Source organism: Notamacropus eugenii, chromosome 1 (assembly GCF_028372415.1).
Source record: "Notamacropus eugenii isolate mMacEug1 chromosome 1, mMacEug1.pri_v2, whole genome shotgun sequence".
NCBI lineage: Eukaryota > Metazoa > Chordata > Mammalia > Diprotodontia > Macropodidae > Notamacropus > Notamacropus eugenii.
This window is the reverse complement of record NC_092872.1, coordinates 117,429,237-117,444,191: the sequence shown is the minus strand read 5'-3', so window position 1 is coordinate 117,444,191 and position 14,955 is coordinate 117,429,237. Positions and strand designations below refer to the sequence as shown.

At 34.8% G+C, this 14,955-nt stretch overlaps 1 protein-coding gene across 1 annotated transcript in view; it reads left to right on the top strand.

Annotated features, from left to right (window-relative positions):
- Positions 1-14,691, top strand: part of EQTN (equatorin) — a 32,985-nt gene extending 18,294 nt beyond the window's left edge. Inside the window, exons 5-9 of the mRNA XM_072612525.1 lie at positions 436-495; positions 2,500-2,553; positions 3,042-3,131; positions 6,965-7,118; positions 14,313-14,691. Of these exons, the coding sequence (XP_072468626.1) occupies positions 436-495; positions 2,500-2,553; positions 3,042-3,131; positions 6,965-7,118; positions 14,313-14,691 (737 nt within the window). The remainder of the gene's footprint in view (positions 1-435; positions 496-2,499; positions 2,554-3,041; positions 3,132-6,964; positions 7,119-14,312) is intronic.
- Positions 14,692-14,955: the final 264 nt, after the last annotated feature.

Here is a 14,955-nt window from a genome sequence, read left to right as displayed (position 1 = left end):
AAACATCCCATGGATGTCCTCTACCCCTACCTCTTATCCTCACCACCACTCACAGTTGATTCCATGTTAGGTAATCTCTGTTTCACATGAATGTGGCTGTTCTGTGACTTTGAGATTTCACCATAACTAAGAACATGAAATACAAGATATTAACATTTTACTGATATTACGCTTTAGAATTACAAACAGGGTCATATCAAGGCAATGATCTTTCTGTTTCCCTTCTCTACCATTTCCTGTCCAGTTGCCTTGGAAAATGATTAATGTTTCTCTCATTCTCATTTCTCAGAAATCAAATGAGAATGATGTATGTAAGACACTTTATATAAATGCAAGTTATGATAATAATAATGGTGATTTCTTTGTTCTACTTGTGAGTCATTCTAGATTTTGAGTAATTTGAGATGAAAATAAACTTCATCGTCCTCTTCCTAGATAATGATTTGGGACCAAATGAATCCCCTGTCCTCACACATCCAGATAAACTTAATGAAGGTAGGTAAAACTACCTCCACAATAATCAGAGAGGAAAAATCACAATAAAGTTTTTAAAACAAGAAAATAGATTTTAGATAGCCAAAATTCTATATGTAATGAACAAATTCATTAGAGAAAGGCAAAAAATCATTAAAAAAACACTTTAACAGGATGCTTGGAAAATTTCTTACTACATCCATTTTGAGTCTGGAATTAAGAGTTCAGTTCACTGTCAAATTGGGTTGAAAAGGCATTTTTATTGGTTTCTGTACGAATACTTGAAATAATATAATTTTCATTAGTTCATTTCCATTCAGTTCAACCAACATTTACTAAGTTCCTACTTTATACAAGGTATTGTACTCAGTGTTGAGGGTATATAAATAAAATGATGCAATTCCAGACCTAATAATCTTATTAGGGAAGATAATAAGGTGGATAGAAACCTGACCTTTGATTCAGGAAAACCTGGTTCAAGTCCCACCTCTGACACTTTCTGACTATGTGATCCTAAAGTTTCTAAACTTCTCTGTTTTTTTTGTTTTTGAGTCATTTCAATCATGTTCAACTCTTCATGACACCATCTGGGAATTTTCTTGACAGAGATACTGGGTGGTCTACCATTTCCTTCTCTAGCTCCTTTTACAGATGATGAAACCGAGGTAAATAGGAGTAAGTGGCTTGCCCAGGATCACACAGCTAATAAGCGTCTGAGGCTGGATTGGAACTGATGGAGATGAGTCTTCCTGATTTGCATCCCAGTGTTCTATTCACTGGACCACCTAGCTGCCCCCAAATCTCTCTGTACCCTGGGTAACTAAGACTCTAAGTTGTAGAAAAGGTGTAGACCTTTTTTGGTAGAGGAAGTTCTTCACCAAGAGCTCACTACTTGGATGAAATCTGAAATCACAGGTCTTGTATATATACATATATACACATATATGTATTATATGCACATATGTATGTATATGTACTGTGCACAAACATATGTGTATATCTGTCTGTATCTGTATATGTACACACACTCTATATACATATGTACACACATATACATACACATATATGTGCACAAATACACTTATGTATCTATTTATGTAATACAAAACATATACATATGTATGTATAGATGCATGTGTGCACAATATATCTATTTGCATTATATGCATTATATATATATAAAAACATATATGCATATATATATGCATATACACAATTTATAGAAAAGGTACAAGGTGATTACTGCTAAGAACTTTGAGCAAAAGACAAAATCCAGTGAGAAATATGAGGAGGGAAAGATCTCAACTGAGAGTATGAAAGAGCCGAAAGGCAACTCAGAAGTAAGTAAGCCAAACCTCTCATTTTGTAAATAGGGAAACTGAGACCCAGAGAGGTTGCCTGACTTACCCAAAGTCACATAGGTAATGTCAAGGGTAGGATTTGGCTCTAGATCCTCTGACTCCAGAGCCAGTGATTTTTCATTGTACCAAACTTTTCATTGAGAAGGTAATACCAAAATTGGACCTTAAAGAAAGAGAATTCCAGATAGAGGCAGGGATTTCTTTTGTAGAACAAGCTTATCCTCCTTATTTATAATTATAGGATCATAGAATTTAGAGTTTCAAGGAAACTTAGAGATCATCTGGCCCAACCTCATCATTTTACAGGTAAAAAATATCTTAACCCCCCAAAAGGTTAAGTAGCTTGCCCAGATTCACTCAAGTAGAAGAGGTGGGGTTTGAGCCCATGTCTTCTGACTCCAAGTCAATTGTTCCTTCTGCTATGAAAGAATGGACAATTGTTGGCATTTCTTAAGGTATTTGGATCTGGCTTGATCTGAAATTAGATTTTCTCCAGTTAATGAAAATTAGACTAGAAAAAAATGTTTCTAAAATGTGGTAATTGTTAAAGAATTCTGATATTTCATTACTGCTAAAGTATGAGTAACATACTTTTTTCTCTTTCTACCAGAAGTTTAATGGAATCAAGTCTTTTGATTATATTATCTTATTGTATTTTTAACAGAAGAAAGAAATCATGATCTTGAAAAGAGCCAATCCCGGAACCAGTTAAATAAGGGTAAACATATACAGTGAAGTATCTGAGATAATTCTTGGGAGTGAGCCAACAAAAATAATTTTTAGCTTATGAAAACTGACATTTTTATAAATCCCACTAATTCTATGATCAAAGAGGTCAACACTTGTGTTATTATTCCTGTGCATAAAAGTAAAGGATAAGATTATAAAGCATTATGTAAAATGATCACTCATTACTCAGTAAGACCAAAAAGAATCACATTTTTCTAGAAGATGTATGCTCTGGTCATTGCCTTAAAGTTTTTCTAAATTTCATTGTGTCTGGGGGGTGGGGGGTGCATCAATTTTTTTTTCCAATGTGTTCAGTTTGTAAACCTTTTATATAAGGAGAGAGGAGAGAGAATACATGGACAGATCAATAGATACACACACACATAATACACATAAAAGTTCATATTAAAAATTTAAAAAGATGATGCTTTGATAACTTACTTTAATTAAACTTACATTTATTTATTAATTTAACAGAGTCAATGGACCTGAACAAGAAACCTAAAAATAAGGAAACAGAAAAGGATGAGAAAGCATTTAATGATAAAAATGAATTACCAGCTCCAAGTAAGAAAAAAGCGTTCAAGATGAACATATAAGTAAATGACTATCAGATCATGTGCTCATTTCAATGTTTTGCATATTAATGTTATTTACTGTAGTGGGACAGAGTTTTAGTGCCCTATAGGGCATTCACAGCATCAAAAGAGCTAGGAATGGCAAATAAAAATCTTTTTCAGTTATGTGTTTCTTCTGAACTTTCTGGTTTGAAATGTCTATGCCTGGTTCAGGAAATCAAAAGTGTGTATTTGGGGGCAGAGGAATTGTTTGGAAAGTGATGAATATAAATACAATGAGGCTCAATGATGCCATTCTGTCTTTAAAGAAGAGGCTTGTTGTTATCATTCAATCATGTCTGACTCTGTGACCCTATTTTGAGGTTTTTTTGGCATAGATACTGGTGTGATTTGCCATTTCCTCCTCAAGTTCATTCTATAGAGGAGGATCTGAGGCAAACAGGGTCAAGTGACTTGCCCAGGGTTACACAGCTAGTAAGTGTCCGAGGCCAGATTTCAACCCCGGTTTTCCTGACTCTGGTACTCTACCCACTACATCACCTAGCTGCCCATTCATGGAGAAGTATTGCTCAGGAATATTGAAATCTGGTAGGATGGTTCTTCTGAATAGAATATTGTTTTGCAATCTTTATTCAAAAGGGACAGAAGAAATGGAAGGTGGTAAGAAACCACCTAGGAACTAGAAGGAGAAAGAATGGTGGAAATAATTTAGGTGAGGGAATACTAGAAGGAAAAGTGGTACAAAAAAGAAATGAGGGAGAATGTCAAGGCATCTGCCTTAGCACAAAGTTTATCAATGAAATAGTCCTTAAAGACAGGTTTACACAGCAATATTATACAAATGTGCATAGTTCTAGAACCCTTGCTTTTGTTCATCCTCTGTTCTCAAATAATTCTACTATACTGTCTTGCTCAGATCATATATGGAATATTGAGTTCAGTGCTAGGTGCCACATTTTTTTAAAGAAAGACATTGATAAGGCAGAGAGTGTCTTAAAGTAAAAAGGAAGATGAGGGACCTCAGGACCATGCCATTAAAGTTGTGGCAACAGCAACAAGGACTTAGGTTGGAGAAGACAAAGAGAAGGAGGGCAGGAGGAGAACATGAGAGCTATCATGTAGAAAAGGCAGCATTAGATAAAGCAGAAGTTTCAGAGAGGTATATTTTTAGGTTCAAAGTAAGGAAAAACTTGATAAAAATTCAAGCTATTCCAAAATAGAAGAAAATTTCACTGGGAGGTAGTGAGTTATCTTTAATTAGATATCTTCAGAATAATCACTTGTTGGTAATGTTGTAGAGGGCATTTGTATTCCAATATCTCTTGCACCTCTGAATTTCCTTACAAATTTGAGATTTTTCTGATTCCATGATTATCTGAATACTGCCTTGTCAAAGGTTCAAACACACCTAGTCATAGCCTTGTATGTGCTATGTATTAGCCTCAAAAGTTCCTCATATACACATATAGTTTATAAAAATATGTGATTTTTATATGGCACAAAATAATTACATTCATTCATTCTTATTAACCTATTGGGGGGCAGTTAGGAATGCAGTGGATAGAGCACTGAGTCTCGGGTGAGAAAGATCTGAGTTTAAATCCAGTCTCAGGTACTAACTAGCTGTGTAACTTTGGGCAAATTACATAATCTGTCTGCTTCAGTTTCCTCAACTGTAAAACAAGGATAATAACAGCCTCTATTTTCCAGGATTATTGCGAAGATCAAATGACTTATAATTTAAGGTAGTTGTGTGGAACTGTGCAGAGAAGTTTGAGGATGTTTCACTAGTCAATTAAATATATGTAAAGGTAAGAAAATGAATGCAAAAGTGAAATTCACATGAAATATAATCTGGGAATCATTTTTCCCAGATGCCATGGAATTTTAAATAAGATGACAAGGAGAGAAAGAGACAGAGAGAGAGACAGAGACAGAGACAGAGAGACAGAGAAAGACAGAGAGAGACAGAGAGAGAGAGAGACAGAGGGGTGGAAAGAGGGAGAGGGAAAGGAGCAAAATGAAAGGAAGAGGAAAAGAGAAAATTGTCGCAACTGAGAAAAGAACCTTTTCAGGATGATAATAAAATTTTGAAGCATAAGTTAATCATTTAGCTTTGGATTAAAAAATTTTCAAAGTTCTAACATCCATCTTTTTAATTCTTCTTGAGATGATTAATTGATCAGCAAGGTATGTGAAATTTCAGATTATCAGAATATTGGTTAGATATGAGATACCAAACAAAGCCTGAAAGATTCTAAGATTATATTAGTGCCAAGACAGTTTCCATTACATAACTATAAATTACTACAAATGCCTTTGGCCAAAAACTTTCTTTGTAAAGAAAGCTATAACTAATGAGCAACATTTTCCCTCCAGAAAACAAAACTATAGGACAACCGATTTTACTATTAGTAAAACAAATATTTTCTAAGTCAGAATAGGATCTTAGAGACACAATTGTCCATTTCTTTCCCTTGATTTGTAGACTGTGTTTTTTAAAAGTGAGTTGTCTTTTTTTTAGTATCAGAACACAGGGAAAAAGGAAAATGTCACTCCTTGTTTCCTAATTGACAGGATCCAGAAGGCAGAAATATATAATTAACAGATTAGATTTGTTCTCAGAGGACAACATTTCAAATCTTACCTCCATAACTTTTTTCCCCTTCTGAAGTTTACCTTTTTGTATCTGTCTCTAAAAGAAGGAGCTAGATAATTTTTCTTTAAAAAGAACTTTATTGATATTCTTTTGCTTTTTTATAACCTTCATTTTCCAACATATTCTTACCAGTTTTCTTAACTGAGACCCACCTTTTATGAGAAAAAAGTATGAATTATATAATTCCTAAGTGTTCTTACAACTCTAAGTCATGTGAACCTAGAAGATACCCAATATAAATCTTCCTTTTTTTTTTTTTTTTTTTGAGCTAGCACTCTGGACATTCAATCTAATAATGCTTTGTTTCATTAAATCAATACTTTTCAAAGAGAAAAAATAAGCTTAGAACTGGATAAAAATATGTTAGTTAAAATTGACTTACAGCAACCCCCCCCTCCAAAGTTTTGAAAAATCTTAGCAAAGAGGAGCTTTCCCATTGAGGAAAATTTTAAAAACATAATTAGTAAAAATAATCCAGTCTTGAAGCATACTGGTATTCTTCTAATACAATTCAATTCAGGAAATGTTTTATTAAGGTTCTGCTTATATCTAAGAACTGTGCTAGGCACTGGAGATATAAGGGCCAAAAAGAAATAGACCCTAACCTTAAAGAATTTACAATTTACTGTAGAAAAGAAAAATAAAACTTTAACATTTAGATCTAGAAGTAACTTCTAGTGAATGACTTATCTAGTCTAACAATATTATTTTGAATATGAAGAATTGAAGTCCATAAAAATTAGGTGACTCTTTCAAAAACCACACAAGTTTTTAATAGAAGAGCTAGCATCTCTACTTTGTTAAATAGATAATACTGGGGAGACTTCAGAGACTAGTGGTGAAATATTCAAGAGAACTAATTAGTCAAAATCTTTTACAGTAAGATTTCTTGTTTGTCTCTTCTGGGCCATGTCAATTATGTATAAGTTAACTGACATTTTAGTAAATACTGTTCTTTTGTGTATAGTATGACACAGGCTTCTAATACTGTGGTGCCTTAACCAGCCCCCATAGATCAGTCCATTGTAAAAGTTTTTTGTTCAGACCTGAGCAGTTTCTGTTCTGGAATTTTTTTTTTAACATTTTACTCTTTCAGTGTGACAATATTAAAGTAACTCATATAACTAATTACTTTTGTTTAATTTCTTTTCATTGTCTCTAAGTCTCTGACATCCCTAATGAGACTGTTACCCAACCACTACACAGAGAAGACATAAAGATAAAATTAATGCTGGGTATATCATTGTTGACGCTCGTCTTTTTCTTACTCTTCATGTGTATTAGTTGTTTCACTTACTCCCAAGTACAGAAGAAGAGGTAAGTTTTCATAACTTTGGATGTAGTCACTTAGTGAATTCCAGGCACGGTGTTATACACAGAAGATATAGTCCATGACCTAAAGGATTTTGCATTTTAATTGGGGGCATTTTAAAGGGAAGTTAGAAAGGGAGAGAACCTAGGAGGGAGGATATTGAGACGATACAGAGATGGACAGGAAATGATTTAGAGGCTGGGATGTATTCAGAAAACCAGGAACTGGAGCTCAAAGTTCCTTGGAGAGGGGTAGAGAGGAAGGAGGATAATGGCCAAAATGTTTTGTTTCATTAAATCAGTTTTCAAAGAGAAAAAAACAATCTTCTCTGTTGAGCTGTGGCATCTTGAAGAAATGTTGTTCAGTGTTTTAAGAGTTCAGGACGCCATTGAGTGAACAGAGAACAATCTCCAGACAAACATGGATACAGAAAGGGATACTCTCAAAAGAGGAGGCAACTTTGGTCCTCTTTCAATAGAAAAGAACCCAGCTGTGGAGAGGAGTAGATCCTAGAAGCCCAGCTAGGAACTTACCCAGCAGAGCTGTTGTACCTAAGGGGAACTGCATGAGGAAGGCTTTCCAGGCTCCCTAATACCAGCAGTTGCCTTTGCCACACATATATATTACTCTTTTGCCTCACTATCTTTAGACTCCAGCTTTGAACCTACTCTTCCTAGGGGTTCCCAACTGTTCCAAGAAGAATCTGCTTTCTTGTGTTTTTTCCTTTATAAGTTAATGCCAGTTCTTCTGAGATAATTTTTTCTATGATTGAAAGGTTTGGTATTAATATTGATTATATTCTTGTACGAATATAGAAGCTAATATGAACAGTATGTATTGTCATGTGTAGAATATTGGTACTTAACAATTCACTTAAAACACAAGAAGCAGAGATTTATAGATGTTTTTTTTTTTATTTTTGGCTTTTAAGTAGAATCAGACATTTTGTCTTATTGTTATATAAGTCCAGACAATTTCAGAGCTGTATGGACTGCTGATTGGCCTAGAAACTCTGAACAACCAATCCCAAGTGCTTAATACCAATTTGGAAGCCCCATATCTCTGAGATTTAAAAAAAATTTTTTTCTGCTTTAAGTTAACCTGACTGGCCTAATAAAGGGTAAGTTCAGGCCTCTAGTTAGATTACATATTTCAGGAAACATATAGATATTCATGTTCTATGTCCAGGAGAATTTTCACCCTCCCTAGGATTAAACCTTGTCTACACAAGTGCATCCAAAGCAGAGGGACCCCTTAGGTTGAATGTCCCAGCTTTCTTGAGCCCAGGGAGACCTATATTGTTACATAAGCACCAAGAAAAGACAGTTTGGTTTCTCACCTGAAACATGAGAGGCTGATTTCAAATTGGCCCCAAGTTCCTAATCCCTACTGAAAAAGTATTGTATGTTCTTGGAGCTCTGTAGGGATCAGGCTTCCTCTCTGAGATGAAAAGCTTGATTTTTTTCCCCTTTTCTTTTACTTTGGACTGGAGAAGTTCTTTGCAATCACAATGATAAACAGTAACGTTTGAAAATTTTGCAAAATGATGTTTGCTTGTTAAAACTGTGTAACAATGAATTTGGATATGAGTATAATCTCCAGACTCACAAGTTATGATGGGCTTGTATCTTTGTGGAAGAATGTTAATTTCCAGATAATTTGTAAACTGTATTGTATGAACTTTGCCAGAACATGCTCTAGGTAATTTATCTGGGGATAGTAAATGTGTAAGTGAGGGGAGTGTAAAGCTTCCTTCTCCCAACTTCAGTTGATATAGTCATAGAATGTCTAGAATGTAAACAAAATGTTAACATGGCTTTAATCATATTATAAATATGTATCAATGCCTTTTTGGAATGTATGAACACTTTTCTCAGACAGAAGCAAAAGTGCAACCTATTTGGACAATCAAGATTTAAAATAACCAAGTCCTAGGGAAGGAGCTCAGTTCCAATAGAATCCATCCTCTAGAAAGCTTGGTGAAGGAGATATATTCAGTGCAGGGGTTTTCACTCTCCCTCCCCCATCAGGCCTGGCATCCAGAAGTTTGAGAGTTCTTCAGTTCAAAAGAACATGAGACACAACTGAGGTAGCAGAAGCACTTCAGACAGATTTAGATAAAAAATGGCAGTCACTCTAAGAAGGAAACACCTTAATGAAGCAGGGTCTTTGGCATCAGAGAAAAGAGGTGACTCTGGAGAAGAGCAGGCTGGGAAACTGGGTCAGCAACTCAATCAGTAGAGATGCTAAACCCAATGGACACTGTTGGAAGATTTTGGGTAGAGAAGAAAGGCCTCCTAGTCCCTGATAGAAGTTGTTAGAGATACCTTTACTACGCTTGTATGCATCACTATAATAATAGCCGCAAGTTTAAGCCTTTTCTGCCCATATTCTCTCCATGTGTTTGTAGAAGATTGAATATCACATTGATAGGTGGGGGGGAGGAGAGAATATCTGTAGCCATCATTTTTACTTTGGCATCTTAGCAAATGCTTTTGTTAAGTAGACATCCCTTTGACGACCCAACCTGCAACTTGTGAGAGCAGGCTGAAGTAGCTCAGGAGTTATTTTAATAATTTTTAAGTTTCTTTTATTAATCTTTATTTTTGAGGTTCAGGGTCATTTTTCCTAGTTAGGAGGTTATTAAGATGACTGAAAATTGGCATATTAATGAGATAAAAAGAAAAAAGGGAGATTGGACTTCCCCAGATAATTTAACTTGCTTTGTTTGTGGAAGAATCCCCTTCACTCTGACCCTTTGGATATCTTTGTGGCATGTAAATCTCCACGTTTCTGTTAACCCGCTGTAAACTTTCAACACTGGAAACTTAACTTCTCATATATACTTAAGTTTGTTTCACTAAAATAAAGGTGTCTGAGATTTTTATGACCTATGAAGAGGAGAGGATTATGAGACTATATGTTAAAAAGTTATTTATCTGCTTCTCTGATGTAATTTTGTTTATAAAGAGTTTTTTTAGAATCCTAATCTTTGTTCAGAGTTATCCTTTTTGAGCCCTGAATCTATTCTTAAAAGCAGAATCAAACCTCAGTTTTAACATCTGAAATCCTTGTGTTGTGATAGAATTTTTTTTGGCAGGAGTTACCTATTACATTGAACTCTATGGGAATATTTTTCTTGTAATAAGGGTTTCTCTATGGTTTAGGGGGGGTTTGTTTGGCTCAAAGCTATGATTTCATTGGTATAGGGAGCTACTGGTTAGAAAACTCCCTCTAGTAACACCAACCAGCAATTGCTCTGCAGGTTCAATAATAAACCCAAGGTCTCATTAGTAGGAACAGAACAGTTCTTCCCATCTCTAAGGCCACTCTTTCTCCTGCCTACCTCTCAAATGGTGCCTCTTTTTGACATACATGTAAAATATTAAAATATGATTAAAAAGCACATAGTGTTCTTTCATCCTCAGTGAAAAATCCTTCATGTTTCTGATTGTTTTTTGTTAACGTTTCCTTTTTCGATACCTATGCAAAAGCTGAATTTGTGTTTCATTTCCTTTGGTGTCCTGTGTGGTAGATTGATTATATGTTGCTTTATTAATATATTTTATTGATTATTCCAAAATATTGAGTGATTTTTTTCTTGTTCCTCCTTCGCTATTTTCAATTCCATCTTTGCTGATGACAAATCTGTTACCTCTTCTAATTATCCAATAATAGATCCATTTTCTGTTTTGGAGGACATGCTTGCATTTTCATTTTTCTTTTTGGATTTTTCTCCTTGGTTTCTTTTAATCCATAATATTTATTCACTAAGTTGGAGCTTTAAATTTTTTTCTGTTTATAACTTTCTAATCTTTCTCTTTTCTTCTGTGCAAAGAAATTTTTCATGAAGATTTTATCATTATTCTTTTACTTTTATTTAGTATATCTGTGTTTTTGAGGGGTTATAAGATTATAGATCTGGAGTTTAAAGGAACGTTATAGTTCATGTAGCCCAATCCTCCAAATCATTTTGCAGATGAGTAAGCTAAAATCCTGAAAGGCTAAGAAATTTCTTCAGGGTTATACAAGGTAAGTGGTAGAACCATTATTTGAACCTCGGCCCTCTAACTCCAAATTCTTTCCACTGTACCATGATGCACAGTGGGAGAGCAAGACTGTCTTAGACCTTTCACTATACAAACTTGCAGGAAATCTCCAAGCTATAGAGTTTTTTAAGGCATTCAGGTCATTTTCCCTCCAAGCCTTGGAATTGGGATGCTTATTCCACATGAGAAAATATTCTAACCTCCCATAAAACAGTGTCTACTCCGTGTGTGTTTGTGTGTGTGTATGTATGCATTCATATGCATTCATCTTTTGGGTGTTTAGATGGAATCCTGCTTTAAAAGGAGAGTGACTGGATTTAAATAGAATAGTATTTCATGGAATCTCAAATTAGATATGACTTTCTTATTTTGTGGTCATAGGAAACAAAGGTTATGAACTATTCCTTTGTTGTTGTCTTTAACAACTTGTTTTTGTATTTCCAGAATTTCCTTTCATACTAGAAAAGCATTTGGAGATCTGCATAACAACCCTTTCCTTTCAGATTTATTTGTTAGTTGCCTATTCTTTCTTTCTTCTTAAAGGAATTACATTTAAATTAGTTCTAAATTAGGTGATTATCAAATTAAAATTATTTCTTTAATATGACAAGTTGATGTCAACAACCTAGTGGATTTGTTTTACAGTAATTTCCTCTCTCTCTCTCTCCCTCCCTCCCTCCCTCTCTCTCTCCCTCCCTCCCTCTCTCTCTCCCTCCCTCCCTTCCTCCCTCCCTCTCTCTGTCTCTCTCTCAGAAGAGTTGTTTCTGCTGTACAAATGTGATGGCTGCACCTGCTTCTCTTTTCCACGATACAATGGGTCCTGCCTATTAAGCTCCTTCTAACTGAATTTCATTGTAAATGTTTCCTATAACATTTTATTCAGCATTTCTTAAAATTGTAATTGTTTTATTCAGTTATAGGCATGGTTTTAAAACTTACTTGCATTTTAGAAATATTTAATTACTCAGACTAAAATGGAAAGAAGGAGCCACATGAGGTCAATTTTTTTATTTGCGTGATGGTCCAAAGAAGTATGATTATATCATGAAACTATGATGAACTAAATAGTAAATGATAACATATTGGCATCGATAGATCATATTGAATTTTTAAAGATTAAATTCTATTTTCGGATCCACACTCTCTCCCTCCTATCTCCCTGTCTTTTAATCCCTCACTGAGAAAACAAGAAAACCAAAAACTCTCTCACAAATACATATAATCAAGCAAAATAAATTTCCACAATAACTACATTTTAAAAAAGGTCTCAATCTGCGTCACCTCTCAAACTGGAGGTGGGTAGCATGTTTCACCCTGAGCCCTCTGGAATTGTGGTTGATTGCTATGTAGATTAGAATTCTTAAATCTTTCCAAGTTGTTTATTTTTAAAATGTTGCCCTTATTGTATTAAATGTTCTCCTAGTTCTGCTCCCTTCACTCTGCATCAGTTGTGATTGAATTTAGGGGTTAATAAATTCATACCTATGAAATCTAGTCTTTCAAAATTTCTTTAAAAGCAACTATTCTCAAAAGGAATAAGCAGCATATGCTTTGGTGACACTAGCTCAAACACTCTTTTTAATAAGGACAAATGTTATTTTGAACAATAATTGACTCCCTTCTACCTAATGATAGGACTCATGCAAAAAAAAAAAAGTATTCACATGTGGTAAACTATGGGAAAAACAAAGAGGGCTTTGGAAGAAAAAACTATTAGAAACAAGAGAGAAAGTATCTTTAAAGTTCTCTGAGTTGTTGATTTAAAGCTGGAAGGGATCCTACAAATCATCCACTTCAATCACCTCATTTGATGGAAGAAGATAATGAAACCCATGGAGGTTCAATAACTTACCCAAGATCACCCTGGTAACAAGTAGCATTTTGTTGTTCTTTTTGTTCAGTCTGGTCCAACTCTTCATGACCCCATTTGGAGTTTTCTTGGCAAAAATACTAGAGTGGTTAGTGTTCCTAATTCTAGGTCTGATGGTTTATCCACGGTACTACCTAGCTGCACAGTAATTAGCATAGCAGGGTTATGATAGAATAGTCTCTGATTCCAGTCCAGTGCTCTATCTACCAGAGTGTTGTCTTTCTATGAATAGAGGACTGGGTCTGAATTCTGGAAGACCTGAGTTCAAATCCAGTCTCAGACACTTGCTAGTTGTATGACTCTGGACCAGTCACTTAACCTCTATCTGCCTCAGTTTCTTCAACCGTAAAATGGGAATAATAATAGCAACTGCTTCCCAGCATTTATGTGAGGATCAAATGAGATAACATTTTAAAGCCCTTAGCACATGCCTGGTATTAGGTAAATACTACGATAAGTATTTAATAAATGCTTATTTCCTTCCTCTTCTATTTTAACAAAAGTCTAAATTGTGTGCTAGATCTAATACTTGCGTGAAAATAGCTTTAGATGTATTTGTTAGTTGTAGAATAATTCCAGAATTTAAAAAAAAAACATCTAAGGTTATATTCCTATGAACTGTCCTGTTTGATTATCTTAACCATTTGATTCAGTCCAAATTGTTGTTTCAAGTTCCCTTGTTTAGGGACAACCTTACCATGGGAGGTAATATGGGGGATACCATGAGAAAAGCACATGTTCTTGAATCAATGAGCTGGGTTTAAATCTTGCCTTTGATGCTTGTTATCTGTATAAATTTAGGCAAGTGACTTAATCACCCCTAGGTCTCAGTTTCCTCAAAGATAAAATGAGGGAATTGGATTAGATGGTTTCTGAGGTCCCCTACTTAAATGAGCATTAAATCTATGGTACTTAAATGATGAGTTGAATATGTATGTATGTCCACACATAAGAAAAGGAAAAAAAAATCACAGGGTTGTTAAATATTAACATTTAAGTGATTCAATTTTAGATTTTTAACATGGCCTCACAATATTATGATCAAACTTTATACATTCTAGATGAAAGGAAATTTTAGTATCTTCTGATAAAGATATTACAATTATTACTTTATAGCACATTATTACTCTAGTAAACAGTTATAGGTTAAATATTTGTATTGAATATTATACTGCAAAAAATATTTGCTGAAGTTTAAGAATATTTTAGTTCTGAAAAGCTTATAAAATTGGAGATAATGTTTTGGTGAAATATATCAAATATGTGTTCTTTTTTTCCAGTCCTAAAAAATATAGATTTAAAAAAAATTTTTCCACCAAACCTGAACTGGCAGTCATGTCTTATTTTCAACCAGCAGAAGGTGTATCAGAAACTTCCTTTTCTAAAAGTGCGCCTAGTAGCACATTGTGGGGGCCTCAATCTCTAGACTTTAAAAGTGGAACTTCCAGAGCAATGAATGCGCCAGCTACAGTACCATTTCTACATGAAATTGATGCACAGTGCACGGAACTAGATTTCAGCAATGAATCACCCAGTGGGGAACTTGAACTTAGCAGTGTTGAGCCGCACAGTATGGAAATATCCAGTGATGAGAGGCACAGTAAGGAGTTACCCAGTGGGGAGTTGCCCAGTACAGAGGCTGAAGATAGTGGAAAATAGACTAATTTTTTTCATAAAAATAAAAATGATTTATCTTTGTGAACCATTTTTATGTTATAATTGTGTGTCTTGACAGAGTATTGTAGGCAGAGAAACTTCTTAATCTCCAAATCATAGACTTAGATCAGGAAGAGAATTTCATGGTTATTTAATCCACCAACCCCACCCACTCCAGACCAACATTTTGCAGGTGAAATAACTGAGGCTCAAGAATATGTAGTGTCAACACAATATTAACAGTACCTACAGCAGCTATGAATGTCC